Source organism: Diplotaxodon limnothrissa, linkage group LG1, assembly GCF_057381915.1.
Source record: "Diplotaxodon limnothrissa isolate DT_005_m linkage group LG1, D_limnothrissa_male_GT1.1, whole genome shotgun sequence".
NCBI classification, from domain to species: Eukaryota; Metazoa; Chordata; class Actinopteri; order Cichliformes; family Cichlidae; genus Diplotaxodon; species Diplotaxodon limnothrissa.
In genome coordinates this window covers 11646241-11668690 of record NC_140596.1, presented here as the reverse complement: position 1 = coordinate 11668690, position 22450 = coordinate 11646241, and the positions used below count along the sequence as shown (strand labels likewise).

At 40.4% G+C, this 22450-nt stretch overlaps 1 protein-coding gene across 3 annotated transcripts in view; it reads right to left on the bottom strand.

Moving 5' to 3' along the window:
• shf (Src homology 2 domain containing F) overlaps window positions 1-22450 on the bottom strand; it is a 98715-nt gene that overhangs the window by 24246 nt on the left and 52019 nt on the right. For all 3 annotated transcript variants that reach the window (XM_085365285.1, XM_085365137.1, XM_085365211.1), the window contains exon 3: window positions 234-452. In XM_085365285.1, coding sequence (XP_085221411.1) covers window positions 234-452 — 219 coding nt within the window. The remainder of the gene's footprint in view (window positions 1-233; window positions 453-22450) is intronic.

The window sequence follows — 22450 nt, the reverse complement described above, 5'->3', positions numbered from 1 at the left end:
TGCGAAACAGATCGAAATGAAATTCTGTTTGTTTTTTCCCCCTTTTTAAAGATACTTACTAAAAAGGTAGAAATAATGTTTTCAGAGTAAAAGTGCATTATGCATCTCTTGTTCAAAAGTCTTCTTTGCAGTACTTTCAAGATTTATTTCACTTACTTCTCTCTGTGCCGTAAGTTACAGTGAGGTTTATATTCTCCTTCAGTGGTCATAACAATTCGGTCAGTCAGTCCTACCTGCAAAGGCTTTGGAAATCCTCTCCTTCTTCCACTCCCAGGGCTGGTCGTACTCCTCAGGGGGTCGCTCATCATCCTGGGGCAGTCTGCTTTCTCTGGGGCAGCGCAATCGGTCAGGGTCTGAGTCGCCACCGTTCTCAGCTGGCTCGTATGGTGTGTCGTACAAGGGCAGCTGCCTCACGGGTCCGTCCTTAGGACCTCTCCCGCCAGACCTGATCTCTAAAAAACATGAGAAAGACTCATTGTTAATGCTAGGTCTCTGACATAAAACTTTATAGATGAAAGCTATAAAGTTATGACTGTAGGTTCACTGGCAAACACAAAGGCAACATATTTTATCAGGCCTGAAGTGGATATTTCTTGTAAAGCACGGAATATGGAAGAAATATGGAAGAAGTAGCCTCACATTTACACTTTTAGCATCTGTGTTAATACAGGAATAAAACTGTGACCAGTGACATCAGTTTGATGGCCAAAGGGCACAACTAGCATCACCTATCAAGCTGAAGACTAGAATCTTGTTTTCTATGTGTTCAAATGAGAAAGTATCCATAGGCTGAGCAAGTCCCTCACTTAGTGGGTTTGGCAAATTTACAGTAATATAGAAATAATAATTAAAATATAATAATAAATTTAGAAAATAAACAGCAAAAAAACAGACTAACAATGTAGTAACTTGTGGTGAGCCAAGTTATCAAAACACTGTTGTACAATATTAAAAGAATGTGCTTTGTCTAAAATACCAAATGCATTTCTTGTACAACAGCTAGAAGCATCTCAGTCAGAGGCCATATGTAAAATAACAAGGCAATGCAATAGTTAATACCGGCATAAGATGGGTGCAGATAGCACAAGTCCTGCGATATCAGGTACAGAGCACTGTCAAAAGCAGGCTATTCTCACTGAAATCTGCCATCAACAATAGTCAGAAAGCAAAATTGGGCATGAATAAATTGAAAGGCAGGGCCTCCTACAACTATTATTCAGTGAATGGCAGTGACAGTTTGCTGTTGCTATTTGCAGAAAGTGGGAAGCGAGTCTGCACTGAAATAAAAAAAAAAGAAAAAAAAAAGGTTGAGTTCATGCAAAAGCAGCTCTCTGCATAAAGCGTAGAAATCACACAGCGGTCCTCGATGAACATGCCCATCACTGTCAGAACCGAGTTGAATATAAAGTACCAATTTTCTTTCTCTCTGTAACATTTAACAACTCTTTGAAACCAACAGAAACCGTCACAAGCGTTAGAATAATTTTGTCGTAAATTATGTGAAAATGTCAAAGGGCCAAATAACGCCCCTGATCTTGATGTCACAAAAGCGAAGCAAGCTGTGGTTTCTTTTAAATAAAATGTTTTGTAGCCTCAATTTAGTTCTCAAGCCACATAAAGCCTTAAATCCTTTGAGCCTATTCCCTCTAGTGTAGAAATACTTTAATCATTGGTTTTGGAGGTGGATCCCAGAATAACTATTGATATAATACAGGAACGACAGGTTAGCCACAATAATAACAGTGTCACAAAAAAAGCAATTCCCAATACACTGTAGAACAATTTTCCATAATATCTGTATAACTGAGTAATAAAAAATAGCTTGAAAAAGCAGACAAACACCTATTATGTAGTGATTCACTGCATTATGGCGTCACCACACAAAGTGGTTAAGTACTGACACACGACATGCTCGTTTTAATAATACAAAAACACAGAAACAGTGCTACAGTGTATTCATCAAGTATCACTTGAAGAAGAAATATGACATACTAGATATTTTCCCCACAACCTACCTAATGTATGATTTCATAGCAACCTTTGTACTACTTGTCAGCATTTCTCCATCAGACTTAAATTCTTGGCTAGACGCACAAACAGAAATGATGACCACCTGGTGACCTAATGCATTAGAAATTTTTTTTTTTTTTTTTCCCAGAATGACCTCTCTTCAAGAAACACGGATGTTTGCAACTGGCAGAAAAGATGTGGGCACAACCCACATCCTCAACCCTGCTGTTCAACCCAGAAAGGGATTTTCCTTATGAATGTGACATCATTTAGCAGCAAATACTTATTGTATTAAGTTTATGTGCCACCACTCAGGAAAAGATGAAATGCAGGAGAGGATTTACAGTGCCAGAAAAGAAATAGCAGGATCAAAAAAAAAAAAAAAAAAAGGAGGAGGAGGAGGTGATTTTATCTATCATGGTGGTTGGACAAAAACAAATGTGGGCATAATGACATTATACTTTGTGCAATCTTTGTAGAGTTCAAGAAAGGGCTCCGTTTTTAAACTTTGGTACCCTCCTGGAACATACACCATTAACTGGTTTCTGGAACATTGCCAGTTTGTCTATAGACATCAGTTATAAAACGTCTACGTTTTCTTTTGTTTACATGTATAATCATCAGTGAAACAGAAGGCATTGAACGTTGCTTTGTTGTTCAAAGGCGGTGGAAATACAAAGTAAAACATCTTAAGCGTGTTAACCAAATATGACTTTCCCCCTGTAACTGTTGCATGCAAGGAGCAAAACTGTCAATCCAGTGTACATTTTTATACTCATGAGTCACGTCGCAAATCTAGTTAACATCACCTGACCACAACTAAAACGCATGCCCACCCTTTCACTCTCCATGTAAGAAGGTGAAAAAGACCTGACGATGCTAATGAAGCATCATGCCCTTGAGAACTCTCCTCTCCCTCTTCCACCGCCTCCTCCCCTCTCCAACCTTCCTCTTCTCACATGAAGTTGTTAGCAGCCTGCACCTTTCCTCCTGGGCCACATGAAGCTGTTAGCGGCCAGAACCACCATAGAGCAATGCGATGTGAAGAGAATGAAATATTATGCCACACTACTGCATAATTGCCTCTTGGCCCAAGGGAGCTCTTGCGGAAAAATGAGCAATGCGTTGAGCCTAATGGAGCTACCCGCCACTGGTGGTGGTGTAGGGGTGGAGTGAGGTGAGGCTGCCAGGTCCCGTATCTGAACGTAATCCCGCATTAGACAAACTTGCACTCTTTGATCTTGGCAGTTAAAAGCCTTGGTGTTATGAGATCCTACCACGATTAGGCCCTACCTTTGTTGCAGAAGAACAAATAACTCTGGAAGAAGGGAAAGAAAGCAAGTTGCAAGGAAGGGGGAAAATTAATGGGGGAGGTGTTACATTGGTGGGGTGAGTACACCATGTGGAAAGAACCCTTTAATTGAAGGCATGCTGCCTTCAATAAACTGTTGCGGTGGACTGAGACTCCCTGCTAAACCAGGCTTGTGTATGGAGACAGGAGCCTTGTTGGCCTCCTTACCTTTATTTGCATTTAAAAAAAAAAAAAAAAAAAAAAATTCTTCCTCCCAACCTTTCGTTCTTCCTTCTTTCCTACTGCTCGTCTTATTCATCTCGTCAGTTCCTGTTGATACACGTTTAGTAAACAGGGAGGGGGCACATCTGTCAAGACAAATTGCAGAGACTGGCCTGACCGTGGGGTTGCATGTAGCAACACTGCTGCAGCCTATATTTTGCATTTGACCCCTACCCTCTGATCAGGGTCAGAAGTCAAGCACCACACCCTCTCTTGATCTACCTCATACCTTCCCCTCCCCGGATGTCAGAGTTCCTGTCCAGATGCTGCACTTCCACTTTTTGCTTTTTACAGCCACCCCCCCAAAAAAGCTTGCAAAATGTGATTTATAAACCTCTCTAGGGGGCAGCAACATTGTTTTTGTATGTTGGAAAAGCCCTAATACAGTCCACCACCCTCAACAGGGTTTTCAAAAGTCATGTAGTGGCAGCAATCTAACACCCACAACCATCTGTTTAGTGCTACTAAAAAAGATGTTTGCGATGGCAGCACACTGCTGAGAACCGAACATCTGCCTTTGCACCGAGAAGCAATTTTCCCTAATGAAAAATGACAAATACTGCATGCCAAAATAATAGGTGTCCACAACTGAAGGCAAAAAAACCAAAGTAAAATAAAATAAAATAGGAAAAAGAAAATTTAATCTCCAAAATAAGAGGCAGATCCAATCTTTGTTTTCATTTTTCTTCCTGTGGTTCCAAACTAAGGAGATTAATTCTGAGAGAGAGGAACATGTTCCTTGCTATAAATCCAGGGAGGCTCCTGTTCTACTTACTGCATGAGTAGCCCTCTGGGCATATTATCATGGCAGCGCAAGGGCAGTCAGAAAGCTCTGGATTAAATCAAAAAACATTAACTGCAACAAACCTGGCAGCCGCATCCTGCTGCACATAAAGAACTGATCAAACCATCCTGCCATCACCATCATCCAGACCGATTCTGTGTTATTTTCCTCCATTTCCATTGTTGACTGTCAGTAAATTCACTGCATTTGCAAGAAAGTAGCAAACAACTACATAACCGTGCTTTTATTGCGAGGCTAAAGAGTGTAATATGTAAAAGAAAAACACATTTATCTGCCTCTCTGGTTGACTACCACCCACCCACTCACACTGAGCCAGAGAGAATTTGCTGCTGTGAGGCGCTTTCAGGGGCACAGGGAATATCTGGATTTGATTGAGGGCATCTCTTGAGCACTACTGAAGGATTAAATGTGACTGACTTTACACCCCTAGAAAACAATGTGCAGAAAATATCCAGGCTTAAGGATTTGCTCTGCCTGCTCTACCAGCTAAATCACTCTTAAAAGAAATCCTTTATCATTTGAGTTGGCTTGCTTTTTAACAAGGTGAATTTCTGCTGACAGCAACTCCTTAAAGTGAATTACAAAATATCACAAGTGAAACTGGATGTAGAAAATGAGACTAAAAATGGCTTTTTTGTTCATGTATTAAACAGATACATTTAATTGCATTTGCTTTCTGATTCGCTAAAATAATAAAAGACATGGTCCTCCCAAAGACACATATTTAACAGAGGTAGAAAAGGAGCTGATGAACAAAGCTTTGATTTCGTTCCGTTTGATTGGCCTAGTCTGTGACGAGAAAACGGGGTTGATCTGGTGTTCAAAGCCAGAGATTTGAGCAATATCGGGGGCCACCCACAGGTACTGTGTGTCAGTCAGAAAGCTCACTGACAAGTAAAGGTGTTTGTTCATTGACCCATGGCGCCTCTGTGTTGAGTATAAATCTGCTTAGTGACTAGAGCCAAGAGGAGGCTCTTGCTGCTGACGGTTCCCCACAGATCTCTGGGAGAAAAGTTTCAGTAAACAAAGACACCACAGTCCTGTCATCTTTGTGTCTGTATCTTGGCTAAATTATGATTTCATCTCTATGTTTTATAGAACAAAAAGGAGAAAAGACAAACATGAATACATTTATGTATGCCTTTTTAACAGTCTGAAAATATCAACTTAAAAAAAAAAAAAATTCATAATAAATATATATTATAAAGAGTTTTTGTGAACCACTCAGTGTAAATGTTTTTCCTATCCATGCTCATGCTGTGACACGTTTGTCCACGTGTGTGGAGGACGTGCATCTGTGTGCTGCTGTGTCTCCATCAGCCTCCTGCTGATAGAACAAAAACAGCCATGTCATTTGTTCTCTCGCTCCTCCTTTCTCCTGGCTTAACACTGCACTTGAGGTGGATACACATTGAGGCCTGTGACAGTCTCCCACACACACACACACACACACACACACACACACACACACACACACATATATATATATTTATGGGAAGCCTGGAAACTAAGTCTCAGATCTAGTCTATTCATGCTTGGTCCAGAGAGGAGAATATTTTTGGTTCGTTCCTTCCTATAATTTCTGTTTCTGTTGAAGGCTGTACTTACTGAGAAACAAATGACACACAGTGACAGGCGCTTGTCAGCAAACCCACATAATTGGGTCACCTTTGTGAACTGGTGAAAGAAAATCTATTAAAATTATTTAATACAAGATGGTAAATGGCCTGTATTTATATAGCGCTTTACTAGTCCCTAAGAACCCCAAAGCGCTTTACATATCCAGTCATCCACCCATTCACACACTGGTGATGGCAAGCTACATTGTAGCCACAGCCACCCTGGGGCGCACTGACAGAGGCGAGGCTGCCGGACACTGGCGCCACCGGGCCCTCTGACCACCACCAGTACATAAATATGTACTAATTTGTTCAGCGATGGTACAAAAAGAACCTTCTATCAAAATAGCAAAACATAAAAGAAGGCATTGGAACCAGCCAGTCACATATCATATCCCAGCGAAGGCATGCCTGTGTTAGTGTGTGCACTTTATGCGTAAATTGTTTGTTTCTCTAGGTGGCCTGAGGGAGTAGAAGATGAACAGTGTCTTCCACAGCACTCTGACATGTATATGGATTCATTCCCTTACTGGAAAAGAGAGTAAGCCTAAAGAGACAACATACACAAAGCAGAAAACAAGACAGAGGCGGGCGGTGACGGAAGTAAGCCAGACAAAGTAGCGGAGACAGAGAGCGACGAGGGGAAGAGAGGAAAGCATCGGAAGGAGACAGTAGGGATGTATTTAAAAAAAAAAAAAAAAAAGACAACAGTGACAGCGAGTGAATAGAGAAGGGGAGGAAAAAAAAGAAAATTAGAGACAGTCAGGTGATGCAAGTTTGCCACAGAGAGAAATATAAAGAGAGAACATCAGGAAGTTGAGGAGAATGAAAGCAGGAAGCACAGATGGTGGGAGAGTGTGGCAAGAATAAATATAGATATAAAAATACATAACAGCGGACAGCTCTAATGAACACATATCACTTGATATTTGAAGCTCAATATTAAGAGACCACTGCTTCTGAAGGGTCAGGAGCCAAGAGGAGGCTTTTGCTGTGAACTGGTTTTAAATATGAAGGAGATGTAAAAATCCTCTTCAACATAGTCTTCTTGCTTTAATTCTCATAGGAGGGGAAATCCTTACTAATCAGTCACACCATTACCAACTATAACTAATACACAATACTCTAAATTTTACCAGCCTCTAAAGAAAAAACATCTTCAGATTTCCTTTACTGCATTTCTTATGATGCTTTTAAACTCATGTTTAAGATGATTTCTTTCTGTAGAGTGATCCATGTCTAAAGTGCGTAATATGAAAACAGTTTTTTCCCCAGATGTATCCGAGGTCTAAGCAAATCAAAAACAACCATTTAGAGGAGCACACTTAACTATTCGTATCAGGAAAGGCTACAAAGAAAACAAGTGTACCTAGTATTGCTTTATAGAGAAAAAATATATATCAGTGCTGCCTTCTGCAAGTCATCAGTTGCAAGATTTATGACTTAATTACTTTGGCATGCAGACTAGAGGAAGCGGGAATCAAACCACTGAACCTCTAACTGGTAGACGATCAGCTCTACCTCTTTAGCAATGTTTACATTCAAGAGAAACACCATGAACCCAAATACTTGTAGGTGTGGTGGAACAGATTTAGTCTCAGAAGTAACAATGCTAAAACCATCAAGCGTGGGTGGGTGAGCTTTTGACTATACCATAAATTTTGTCTTTTGAACATTTACAACCAGTTCTAAATGCAGTTTTTCAAGAGTGAAATGCAGTCTGGAACTCTTGTTCTGCCTGCTCTACAGAGGTGGCATACATGTATATAATCGCATCATCAGCCTAGAGATGTACTTTTGCTGGAATGCTTGCGCCAAAATAAATAGAAGATAAAATCAGTCCGAAAATGACCCAGCCTCTAAACTCCCCAAATTCCAATCTGATCACTTCTTTTGTATGTCCAGAATGAATGTGATTTCTAGATGCACTACTTTGCAAGTTCTGTAGGTTGTGCCCCTTGCTAGACTCCACAGCGTACCCTCGGAGATCCAGTATCTGGACTGTGACAGATCAGGATGCATGATGGGAATTTTCACAACACTGGTTTCAAACATTGTCTGAGAACCATGAATGTTGTCTACAGCAGGTAAAAACCTAAGAGATCAACAAAGTCATCCAGAATTCATAATACAGTTGGCAAATTGTTATGCAAATATTTTACAAATATCAATCTGACTGTGGTGCTAAGACACATTGAGAGATTATCAGTCAGCAGGATTCAGGTCATATTTAAATTTTGGCCAAAGTGTTGGACTACTCCCAACTCACTGACATCGTCATCACTGTCAACAAACTACTTGATGAGGTCAAGCACTCAACACACACAAACTTAACACTTGAATAAGTCTTGAGTTAAGCCTAAGAGCTTCCTGTTTTATTTAAAGGATCAGCTTAATAGCTGACACAGTCTGGCAGTAATGAGTAATTAACTGGATTTTCTGATTACCATGGGATCATTTAACACTGTAAAATCGACTCCCTGTGATTTGATTCTCGCATCACTGTCTGATTGGCACTGCCTCACCTACATAAACGCCTGCCCACTGTAGGACCAGCGCATATAAGGTGGCATTGATTCTTTGCGTAGCTGCAATCACAGCTCATTAGGACTGAGGTAAAAGCTCATTAATAGAAGATTAATGGGAACAGTGGCTTGGACAGGTGCCTACCTAACAACATGAATCACAGCATAGTCCGAACAGCTAATTTATACCGCTTCATGGTGAACAAACAAAAGACAAGCGACAGATCAGCATACTGACACAATGACAGCAAGCACAGATACGAGAAGTCATTTGCTCTGGCTGTCAATTGCACTGCAGTAATAGAAATTCCATTTCAACCGACAGTCAAACACACAGAAGCCGAAATAATTTCTCGACAAACAGTGAGGAAGACTTCATGTGAAGCAGAGACAGGCTGCTTGGCTGATGCTGCTGGATGCAGTGTCCCACAGCCTTATGGGAGCAGAACATTTTTTCTGACGACTGTAGCTCTGAGCCATGCTACACTCTGTAGCTATTGTTCCTGAGCTGAGATAAGACATACGGTGGATTAGAGGGGAGTGCATCCAGAGTTCAGGTTGTGTATAGCTGGTGAAAGGAGAAGACAGCATGGGAATGGGATTGGTTTTGGGAATGGAAATGGGAAGAAGAGAGTGGTAAGCACCTTTTGTCCTGATTCCTGGGTGGTCACAGAAGAGGGGGACAGGGGAGTCAGATGACACGTGGATGTGGCTATGATGTATTGCCACTTCATGCCTCTACCCCATTGGGGGTCAATAGCCCATTAATGTTGAAAGGCCTCCAGCAACAGTCAGCAAAGACCCACTCGCGCCCCCACCACCTTGCTGCCACAACCTTCAACTAGCTCACATTCCTCCCGGGAATGTCAAGACAGCTCATTCTACTTCTCTTTTAGAAAGAAAATGCGTTGGAAAATGGACTGGACATTGGAAAGGAAAGTGCTATATAGGGCCTACAAGGGCTGTCTTATCCTCCCAAAATTATTTGCCAATATAAACAAACAAAGAAAGATTTAAATTGTAAAATTTTACATAAAAAAGATTGATAAAAAAAAAAAACATCCAAAAAACCCCAAAGATTACAAATTTCCCAAATATCACCATTCAAAAATCATACAATTCCCAATTAAATATATAGTTTATACGATCTGCAAATCATCTTCTTGTGTTTTTGGTTCACAACTTTAAAGATAAGTTTGTATAATATACAAAGATAATCACGTTGGATTTCCAGTTATACTTCCCCAAGAGTCTAGCTTCAACAAATAAAAACAGAAAAAACAACACACGCACTAAACACTTAAGCGGTGAAGGCGCGAGAATCTCATGCTTTTAAGTCTATTTTTTTTTTCTACATTTTGCCTCATTGTGTGATAATCCGATAATCTCCCCCTGCAGCACAACAATGCAGACAGAAGCCGCAGCCTAGAAATATGAGGAAAATTAAGTTCTATCACCTCCGCACTTAACGGTGCTGACAGACACCGCGCTCTCCTTAGGCTGTCTCTCATTAGTGGAGATAGATTCATGCTCAAACGCTGACATATTTTACTCTCAAACTGGGTTGCAAACAGAGGACAGAAGCAAATCATTTCTTGTGGCAAAATTATACAACCTGAACTGTGCGTGACCTCAGTTTTGCTACTCGTAATTCACAGTAAAGTCTAAACTACAAATACACCCAATGAGCATTTAAATAATAAAGCATAATGCCACTCTTACTATTCCATCACTTCAAAGTCATGGCTCATTTATGAGTCATATTGCGCATAAATGAGGACGCTATTGCAACGAAGTAGGAGAAATAGTGTAATTAGCTCAACAGAAAGGCATAAATATTTATTATGTCCAAAAAAAGTTAGATTTTCAGGCTAAAGGGGGGGTACATAGGGAGACGCCAGAGTGCTTGGTATTGATTTGTTCTCTTTATCCGAGATAGCTACTTCTGCTGGTGCAGCATTGTGACCTGTGTACCAATCCTGCTATTCCAGAGGACGTACGTGTCCTTGGGGAAAACGTGCATTAGCGAGGCTCGGGCAATGCAAATAGTTACACAGCATTGACCGTGGTCTCTCTTGACACTTGTGCTGTTTTGACCTTCAGATGAGTGCTGCCTCTTGGTAGGTGTTCCCCACTTGATTACACATGAGGAGAAGTAAATACAGTAAAGGGGGATTACCACTGTAAGCTGCTAACAGTGTTTACATGACTGCCTGTGATCTGATCCCTGTCACCCTGCTTCTGAGCAAATGAAACAACATGACTGCCAGCAGATTAAACAATGGGGAACACCAACAGTCTTAGAGAAAGTGGGTTCGAAATATTTTACAAAAGGATAGTTGCAGTCCACTTATCAGATTTCCACAGCAAACTGCAACATATTGAGCTAAAATGCAGAATGAGCAATACAAGTCTTTTGGCAAATACACAAAATAAACTTTCAAAATTGGACCTTTGTTCAGGAAATGATTGAATTTTTACTGAAGTGTATTTTGCCAACAGCATTCAGAAAACAGACTCCCTTGAGGTCAGACGTAATTGATAACTTGATCACTCAGGCATTTGTGCTGCGCTGGTTTTATTTTAGCCATTCAACTTCATCCTCTATAAAAAGAAAAGACAACTAAGGCAGAGATGTGGCTCTAACGATATAATGGGAGAGTGGATAATGTTTTTCATGTTTTATGTTTCTGGTGGAATGCATTTTTTATAAAGCCCACGCTCTAATATTGAAAGCATCCAGTCCAACGATCAGACATGAATCATTGCAAATAGCCAAAGCCTAATTAAAACCTACTGTAAAAGTGTCTGACTACAGCTAGAGACTGCGCTGTCGGTTACTCCAGCTAAACTTTACACATATGCACTGGTTTCAAAAAGCAAACAAAAGAAAAAGAAAACCAATAACATATCGTAAAAGCTTTATATAAGCAAAATGATTAACGTCATACACTTCACTCCTCTAGCGCCTTTATGTACTTTGGTCTTTGGATCTGCAATATATCCAGTGAGCTGCACAAGAGTGAAAGTCTACCCTGTGTGTGTATGTTAGTGTGTTTGTTGTCTGTCCTCTTCAGCTTCCATTATATCAGACATTAGACAGCCTGGAGAGAAACCTCTGATAAAGTCCAGTCAGACCTCTCAGCTCTGTCCAACCTGATTCAGTCTGACAGGGCTGATAGACCAGAGCTGGGAAGGCACATGAAATATGAGCTAGCAGTAAGGGCCACGGCATTTCTTATAAAACTAAGGTAAAAAGGACCGAGCAATTTGCAATAAAACATCCAAATGTGCATCGTTCTTTCTCTGTGCAACCAAACCACATTAAATCTGGGTTTTAGAAAGGGAAGTGCAGTAAAGTCCTTATATGCTCCCACGAAATCTCTCTTCATTTTCATGGACGTTTTACCCGCATGCCTACCAGTTGGCACAAATATGCTAACCAAGCTCCCAACAGGTGTAGCTGAGACCAAGACCTGCCTGACTACAGCGCAGACTGGAAGAACAAACACCGTCGTAGCAGATGGTCATTTGCATCATTTTCTCATGCGCCATTGTGGCACTGAGGAAAAGGCAGAAATGGAGTATAACAGCAGGGGTTTTTACGCAATATTTCACCATTCTTATAAGATGTACAGAGAGCGAAAGTAAACATGAATGTTGGTCATGCTAATGAATGCATCCACAAGCTGGAATGCATTTGTGTCACAGTACAGTTGCTGTGTTGCTGTGATATTCAGATCCAAACAAGAAATTTATAGCATATTTTTATCTCATGAATTTGTACCCGTGCCTTTTATTAACTCACATGATGTATTGATTTCTTTTTTATTAAAGCTTTTCTCTCTTGTTTTATTACATCATCTTTCATGACACTCAAAAGCCTTTTGATTGATTTGTCACACTGTATCAAAATTAAAATTCTTTATCCCTTGTTGGTATTTAGGTCAATATTTGACAACAGCGAATGGGATGATGCATATTTTTTGTTTCCATACAAACAATACATATTAAAATTTCATTAGCTTTCACATGGCTCACTGTTAATCAAAGCGTTTTAAAATTCATGGCACGAGCTTACACATCAATACTGCTGAGCACCTGCCCTTGAGGAGTAAACAAGACAATGCAATAGCTGGCAAAAAGAAGAAGAAAAGAAATGTCATTTCAAAAGAAAGGACAAGAATACATTTCAACACGGTTGTCAATTCAAATCTTGTTTCCAACCAAAGTCGATTTTATTAAAAAAAAAATTGTTATAAAAGTTGACGTGTAGTTATGGTGAAGATTAAAGGCACATGAGCCAATGTGTGCTCATGGTGACGGTATGTAATGAAACTCAAACGTCAGTTCAGTCTCACTCCAAATGAAGCTCTTAATTTTACTCTTCTTCAAATTTGCTTTATTCACACTCTACAAGGAGCTATCCCATAAAAGCGAGCTCATTTTCCTTAATGAGTCAAACACAAAACAAAAACTCCAGATGACTGAACAATGAATGCTAATCGACCCCAAGAGTGCACTGTAGAAAATGAGCTCTTGTAAACAAAACTGATTACCAGTGAAAAAAAAAAGTTGCAAAGTAAACCTGGAATAAACTAGTTCTATCGCTCCTCATGAATACATTTCTTAAACACCTAAACGACTTCCACAGCGCTCGCGTCCTTAAGTGGGGTATGACATGTGGCACTTCATAAACTACAGGAGCAGGAGTAATTTATGGACAGCTGATTGATGGTGTGTGGGAATTAGTGCTAAAGATTTTCGACTTTTTTCTATGTGTCAGGTTAAAGTACTACCATAACAAAAGGGCTCGTCAATAAAGGCTCGTAATGACCGACCCTAGAATTAGTATACAATTTTGACGACAGGATCTCTGCTTTGCATTTTCTTGTGGAAATATAAAAAAAAAAAAAAAAGAAATTCAGCAGAAGTTTAACTTCACTCTTAACCTTTTTTTTTTTTAATTGTTTTTTTAGCACAACTTTTTGCTCATTTATTTACACTTGTAACGTTATTCTTCTTACTCTTAGTTTAAATTTTATTTATGAGCTGCTGACTTTAATTTAACAAAGTATAAATTGGCCTTGCAGACAATCTGAAATCATAAGTGCATCCCAATCTAGTCTTTAAAAAAAAAATTCAATCAAATATAATTTAAAAAATGTGCAAAACTGTATAATAGCTACGAACATGATTTAATCAGATAGGATTGAGGAAAGACAAACATAGCTGCCTTGATTCGCAGTAAAAAACAGCTCGCAACGTAATAATACGATGTCAGTGTCTGCTATGCCAGGTCCCACACCTTTTTTACACTTTTATGACACCTCTCTGTTGGCTGGACCCCAGACATGTGCCTGCAGTATGCCATGTGGGCTTCTCCACAAATTTGCCAGCAGCAACAGCAGCAGCGCTGGTCGTTCCTCTGCCAAACATCCGTCAGCGCTCTCCTGATTTTTATAGTTCAAGTTCCAAAAAAACACCACCAATGAAACTACAGTTTGCCAGCGCTGTATTTTGGGAAAGAGTGTGTCACTATTGCAGAACAGTTATTAACATTTGACCGGAATCAGGCTCAGGACTTGCGTTAGAATGTCCCTTAAAATATATTCATACCCCGCCTTTAAAAGTCAGCGGGAATCCTGTAAAAACACTCATGCCAATAAAAACTGGATAATGCTGAGTGAGTAATTTTTGCCTCATCCCTTTCCCGGATCCAATAATGGTCCATGCCATTGCAGAGAAAACAAAAAACAAAAAAACCCAGCAGAAGGCTGAAAGAACTGCCAAGCTATAAGGCTCATCCCACTGATGAAGCAGCAGAAGTTGGTGTGACAGTACAAGTCAAAAGAACGGCTTGTTTGCACTGCAACTAACTCTTTGTGGCAAAAAAAATAAATAAAAAATGCACTTTTAGATTTATAGTATATACGGAAGCCATTGCAGGCAGTCAACATGTAGTAAAGATGAGCCAAACTAGGTTTTACTCTCCCACTTCTTCCACTGTTTCCCTCAGGAGTGTAATCATCCTCCATGTGGTTTGGCCGCCTCCTTCAACCCCAGCAGGAATGCCTTCTCCATTGCCAAAATCCCTTTCACAAAATGTGGATGCAAGCAAAACACAAAGAGCCAGGCCGTGGAGCAGGATGAAGCTCATTCTGTCACTAGGGCAGGGAGCGTGATATCAAAGTGTTATAAGCAGCTGCCGAGTATGTTTTGTAGGAATGCTACTATTGATTTAAGCCAGCTCCCTCTGTATATCACGCTAGTTGGAAGGAATGACATGCTGGCCTTTTTTTAACAATAGTTATTCACATACTCAAGCATGCACGAGAACACACATACAGAGAACTCCACCTTTTAGGTCAAAACCATCTATTACTGTGGTCTAAACTACAATATCATGGCTTCACAAGGCTGCATACCTGCTGTTAGTCTGGTATTTAGCTGGTTATAGCACTAGCGAGTGGGAGGCTTCTGGATTTGTCTCCTTCTGCAGCTGTGTGGGCGACTGTATTCAAAAAAGGCCATGTTAATGAAAGGTCACCTGGTACGCACAAATATGAGACAAGTAGCTACATGAACACATTTGACGCCACAGACGATTGGCACAAATGTGTGGAGAGCACACAAGATGCATACCAGTGGCTGACAATCACACGCATGGATGTGCCGCACTGCCACGAAAAATACTCCCTACCCCACCTCCCTACAGAGTAACAGGGGTGGGCTGACAAGACCCATCCCGCTCAGAGCTGCTAACACATTCTTGCACCTGCTGCCTCACTCCCGACTGCTCCTCATGCGCTCTCTTTAGGGAGCACACACGCCGGATTCCACACATGTGTCGCGGCTGACTGTTGAACGGTCATAATCTTTCTGCTATGCACAGTTGTGCTGTTAACTTCTGACAAGTGTATTTCTAACTTGAGCGCTCTGTTTTCTTCAATGAATAAAACATAGTTTTGCTGAAAAGGAGCCTCTACGGGACTGACAGGACATTAGGCAAATGAAGAAATGTTAGCGGGGAGGAAGGAAGCAATCTCTGCCATCTTATGCGAGGAGTAAGACTTTTGATTGTAGGTCTACTTGTCTATATACGTGTGCGTGTGTGAAATGTGTGACAGGGAAAGAAACAAACATGTAGGCAGGCCCTGCCCTACAAAACATACGGAGGAGACAGGGGTTCTGTGTTCTAGTTCTGTGGGCGTGGAGATGAAAGACTGAGAAGTCTGACTTTTTGCACTTCCTGCTGAGACATAGGAAGCTACCAAAATCCTGTCAGGAACAGGAGGGGCCAATTTCTTCTGGCTCAAATTTTCTATAACTTGTCAGCCTCTGCTTCACACACTACAGAGAAAGACAAAAAAAACCAAAAAAAACCCCAAGATTGCTGAATGACATTATCACCTTTCTTGTGTGTACTCTATATGCGATCATGTCACAAGAGAAACAGAACGATTCAACACTTACAGTCTAAATAACAGTGGGAAAGACGAGAATATTGTCGGAAGCGTCTTATCATCATGCTCTGTGTGTACTGACATTTTCCACTGCTGTTGTGTAAATTCTTGTGGACACAGCGTGGAGGATGTGGCACCAGCGAAAGCATTCTCTGCTGGCTAAATGATACCTGACCTTTCCACTGGCAGTCTGCAAAACAGGGAGCCCAGCTCACAAGTGAGTCTTGATAGGACACAAGGGGCGGAGCGGCAGATGAGGCTGAAAAATATTTACGGCTCCAAGAACTCATGAATACACGCGTGAATGGATGAAAAAGATGACACGGTTGTTGCAGATGAGGAGGATTATCCCATCCTTACGCTTTTGTTCCCTTGAAATGGTTAATTTTGAATGGCTGTCTTCTTGCATTAGCAGGCTTCATTAATAACATTCATTAGCCATTCAGGGTCTATTTGAACAGAGCATCAAGAATCTTCAGCCTCCCCTGGCTCCCGTCCTGATACACTTACATGGACCATGTAATGCCTGCAGGACAATTCAATTAGGAAAGAGGCATTTGATCACCATTAAGACTTAAGACTCACATCTTAAAAGCATAATTTATCACCATCAAGGTCTATTGTATGACAGTGCTAGATTAGACGTCCTGAGCATTTTCTGGAAGGTGACACATAGCTTCTTAGAACTGTTAGGGGTAAATGAGATTAGCCTAGTCTCCTCCTCTCTTTAAAAAAAAAAAATGGAGCCCCGAAGAACTAATGATACAGTCTCACTTGTTTTTTATTGTTTTTACCTACAATAGATCATGACTGAACACAAGCCATTTGTTGTCCTTCTCATCATAATTACACAGTTTCCAGGAGAGAGCAGCAGAGGCAGAAACAATCAATCACAAGAAGCCCATCTGCAGATGTCTCTTTAAATCATCCACAAATCAAGGCCATGAACAATATCCACCGAAACCAAAAAGGGGAGTTGTATTGAAACAAAACCACTCCAAGGTCCATTTGCGGTGAATGAAACCTTGCCAAGTGGAAGGAGAATGAGCAAGAGTTGAAAAATGGGATGAAAAAAAAAAAAAAAAAAAACAGAAGAGGGGAAATGAAGATGCCAGGAAGTAAGGCAGGGTAGTGTGTGAACAGCCCTCTGTGCCAGCTGACCCACTGTTGGCAGGTCTGGCTGCTGGGCTCTTGCTACTCTCAACAGCACCCAGACGCAGAGGGGAATCCGAGGTAATTTGTCCACTTGTTTGGATAATCCACCATCTGCCACACTGCGAAAGGCCTCAGGCCCAACCTTAAGGCTCAGTGTTGGACTCAAATGCTAAACATATGGGGGCAAGCAAAAATGAAGTCCAATTTTTTCTCAGGGCACCACAATTTCAAAACAAGACATAATCAGGGAGCTCCAAAACAAAAATCGAAAAAGCATTCTTTCTGGACAAATCAAGCATGATTTATGATGCAACATTTTAGTCCATTTAGTAGCATTTTAGATAATTAACGTTTATTTTCCAGGTTTATTTTTAGAATTTGGGATAATCGAAAGCAGCAGATTTTCTTTACTTCTTTTAAGTGTTTATAAGTGTGAATATTTTGCACAGGGCAATAAGACATGGACTGCAGCTCAGCTCAGTTATTGCTTTCATCTCTATCGAACATCACAGGTCAACTCCAATTTGGTGCTAGCTGTTTTGTTTGCTAGCAATGGATAAAGCTAATTTATTTTTATTCAGTTCAAGTCTGTTTCCTTATAAAGTCCCAAATCCCAACCACGGTCAAAAATGATCTTTGATCAGTATCAATGCAAACTTCAGCCTTATTTGGCAAGAATTCTATGTCATTGCTACACAGTAACTGCAAACTTCTACAATATAACCTATGACGTAACCTGCCATCTGCATTTCGGGCTACTTTTTGTTGCAATTTTTGAGTTTTTCAGTAACAGAATAACAACCATGTCACAGTATATGGAATACAAATCATACAATTAATATAAAGACTCACAAATGTTAGCAAATTCCTGAAGAGCGATTGAAAAATATTAGAATGGAAGTGAGGGAACGTAAAAGGACAAAAGAAGAAAAACATGTTTGCACCCTGAAAACAAAGACGACGACGCTGGAAGTAAAAAAGTCCCAGCACTTTACTTGTTTGCACTGCATATAAAACTCTGGGACATGAGCACAAGTTAACTGACACATAATCTACCAGCACAAGCATAAATGCAAGCAACGCTGTCAGCCACTTATGTAGGTTATGTATTAGACTCCACAGTGATTCACAGCAGGAGTCTAAATCAGGCCTCAGTTAACACATTTTTTCGTTTGTCTCCAAATAACCTGGTACCATTCTAATATTCATGAACAACATCGAATTAGTCAGAAAAACACGATATAAACCAACAAATGCAACAGCACAGCACATTTGTAAATGTGCACTTGCAGGATGTAAAACATGCTATTACGGGAACTCCAAACTGCAACTTTACTAAAGCAGAATCTGTAAACATAGATAAAAACACACACGCTCAGTGATGCGCAGTGACTATCCTTCATTATTACTGTAGGTTCAATCAGCTGTTGGTGCTGCAGTTTCTCCAGCAGTGAACAATTAAGAGACAGACAACCTCTTAACTGCACTCTCTTGGATCAAAGACCATCCTGGTCTTCTGAAGTTGCAACACAGCCCAGCACTTAACATTCTCTGATGTGAATTAGAGAAAGCTGTAGAATAAATTCATAATATTTAAATAGAGATTGCAGGTCTGCAGGTCTGCAGCACCCACACTGGCACAAGGGAAACTATATTTGTACCACCAAAAGGAGGATAGCAAAGCGTACTGAAATGTCATGGAAAACCCATTTCAGGAAGGTTTACCATTCGATCAAGAATTATTGCTTTCAATTTCCTGGTTGTTTATAAGGATAGGAAATGGAGGAACATGCGAGGCTTCATCATTTACATGACTGGGCCCTCAAATGACCTTTGAAAAATAGAAAATTACTTTCCAGATTCTGGAGTGAAAGGAGAACACAGTTGTAAGAAGTGAATACTGAAAACAGCAATATCCAAGTCTATCATTATCAAGTGAATAAACATGACAATATTTTGGTGCGGTGAACATCATCCTTTGGAAATTAAGTTCTTAAACCAGCTTCAGCGCAATACAGGTTAGCTTACTGCACCTCAAAACAATGAAGAAAAAAATGAACAGGTAAGCCGACAAGAGTGGAATGAAACACAGAGTGAGACTTGGCAGAAAGAAATCCAAACAACAACACTCTTGGTCATATGCCTAAGATTGCTCGCCACACTATTTCTCTGCTGTATTTCTTTTGACAACAGAGTGTTGCGGCAGCTACTCACAGTGCTTTGAAGTGCCGTGAAATGACACAAACAGTACTTTCGTAAAAGGATGAACTGAGTCACCGGGCAGTGGCGTGACCAGGTCTGGAGATGATTACTGCGAGGAGGCTGTGAGGAGAATAACTTTGGTGAAGAGTGTTCTGCTTTTTGGTCCTTAGCTTGGCTGCATGGCTGCATAGTTAACAGGTTCCCCACTAAGAAGATGACTTTGATTTATAGTCAAATGAAGTAAACGATTATCCTGGTGATCAAAGCCTGGATTTCCCCTCAAGTCACCAACATCTGCTGGTCTTACATAAACATTGTGCCCTTAAGGAAACATCACCGTGTATCTATTAATAACTGATGACATTCTATTCTATTCTATTATTAGCAGGAAACCATTGCCACAAAATGAACTGAGTCAGCAGGTTACTGTTTGTATCGCACACACGTTTTGCTGCCATCTTAACCGCATGCAATGAACAACTTCTTCCAGTTATGGGTACTAGTGCAGGGAATTAAAGTTTCTGTAAGGCTAGCATGTGCTGAGAGCAGCTGGATCCCTAAAGACTGTGCTCATCCATATAGGCAGTGTCTGTATGGATGGACACAGACTGTGCTCATCCATACAGAAACTGCCTATGAGAGATACTTAAGAAGTCTGCATTTTGGTTTAACACTGAAGCAGAGCATTATGGCTTTATCATTAAAACCATTTATTTAAAAATACTGAAAACAGCTATGCCTCTGAGGAGATGTAGTGGAAATTAGAAGTCTTCATAGGTCCGGTCAGACCTGTCTTTTTGAACTCAGTTGAGTTGGAAAAGGTACAAACGCCACTTAGTCGAATTGGGTCAGGGAAGATCCTTTACAGGATTTGTGGGTCAATATGTAAAATGTCTGGATTAATTTTTATATAAAATTATGAAGCACATAAGCAAACTATTTTAGTTCCTTTTAGTTCTTACTCGCTGCTCGTGTTATTCCTTGTGCTGCCGATGAGGTTTCTGTTTTCTCTCCATTACAGCCTCATTATGGACTGGGCTCAGCTATCCTTCGTTTCAGGTAGGCTGTTTGGTGGGTTCAGCTATCCCTTTTTTATTGGAATCCTAATGTATGCAGATCAGATTCCACAGGTCTGCTTCAGATGGGGTCCAACGTTTTTGGAGCAATGAAAAATCTCAACCGCAGACCACCTGCCAAACTGCAACAAAAATCCAATAAGTTACAAGGTCTGGGAGAAATCCCGTCTGAATTCTCTTGTGCCATAATTTGCATCTCCTATTGCTCGTTCCAGCTAGGCCATATGTAGACAAGTGAATGGATGTGTTCTGGTTGCCCAAATCTGTAATTTGACAAACACATTACATGGAGTTCTCAATGTTATCAGAATTACTGTTGTTTTTTGAAGAGCGGGACGGGTTCATTTTCTCAATGCTTACCGGTGCAACTTGAGCATCTGCATGCTCTCCCAGACTGCTGAATGAGTGCAAATTGCTGTAATGAAGCTATTTCATTATGGGGATGAGCAGTGCTGAATAAACAGGAACAACAAGGCAGAGTGCTTCATTGAGCCATCTGTGGAAGTACTTTGGCAAAGAGTATTGCTGTGTTTACAACACTGATGGCTGGCAGTAGGACACAGATGACTTCTTGCTACAGTAAGTTGAACAAAAGTCATGTCCACTGATCTACAAATATAACCACTTCAAAGCAGTGGGGTGGTGACACCAGAAAAGAATGGATAGATAAGAAAGCTCATAGTTGAAAATTAATCTTAAGTATTGTCAGTGTCATCTTTATTGCAAGGTCATCTGATTTTAAGGCATATTTATAACAGCAGGAAATTAATTTTAGCCTTACAGCTATCTAATCTACCAACCTCATTATGAGACAAATTAAGACAGCCCCTTTATAAGAGAATGCTTGTACTGTAGTAAACTAAACACAACACAGAAGAAGCAGATGATGCAGACTGACAGGACAGTCAAACAGTAATAAGAAATATACCCAAACTAAAAACAACAGGTAAATCAGATATATAAGGTAGAATCGGCTTTCTACCTGATTTCCTTTGTTCTCACTTAAAAATAATACTTTTTTTATGCTGAGGACTTGACACAACAAGACACAACAAGACACAACGTAAAGCTAAAAAACACAGTGAAAGCAACACTGTGCTGACTTCAGGGAGTACTCAGGAAGGAGAAAAGGAGCCAGGGTCAATTTCAGCATGTTTCCGCCACCCCCTTACAGAAACGGATGAGAAATTGAGTTAATAAAAGAATCGAAAAATGGGAGAGAGACACCACTGTGTCAAACAAATGCCTTTGTAGTTGCTGCTGCTGGTGCAGCATGATGCCATGCTGGAGACTTAAGGTGCTCTCTGACATCTGATAAAACTGAATCTAGAGTTGATGCTCCAAGAAAAGAAAAAAATCCACTTTTTATACACACTCACTGGCCACTTTGTTAGATACACCTGTCCAACTGCTATTTAACACAAATTTCTAATAAGTTCATTCAGATAAGGCATCAGTGTTTTAGGCTGTGAGTGGTGGTGGGGTGGGGAGTATTTTCAACAGTGTAGCAGTCAAACAAACACAGAATGTTTATTGTGGAGTTTTTACCTTACAATATAGAGTGCCTTAAGGTAGGGCTGTGCGATATGACCAAAATCTCATATCCCGATATAAGAATTCTATCGTCCGATAACGATATAAATCACAAAAATGTAACATTTTTGCAGATTCTGTGAATCTCGGGCAGCTCGACTTGCGGGAAGTGTTTTCAGCTGCGCGTCATGTACCTGGAGTCGAGTGTTTTAACCGATGTATGAAACTATAAATTTTTAGACATAAGTTGTAACGGCCGCCGTTTTCTTTGAGAGTATTTATTACACGGCGTGCTGCGGGGAACAGCCTGTTCTAATGTTTGAGTCTAAGGTTTCTTTTTTAGCACCTGGCGGCTCTTTTTTACTTCTCATCCGTAAATAATCTGCTCTTTCACGTGATTCAGTTTATTTTGAAAAATCTCAACAGGATGTTGAGGTTTATTGTGAAAGGTTTATGTGGAAAATAAACAAGTGGACACGCGATGGT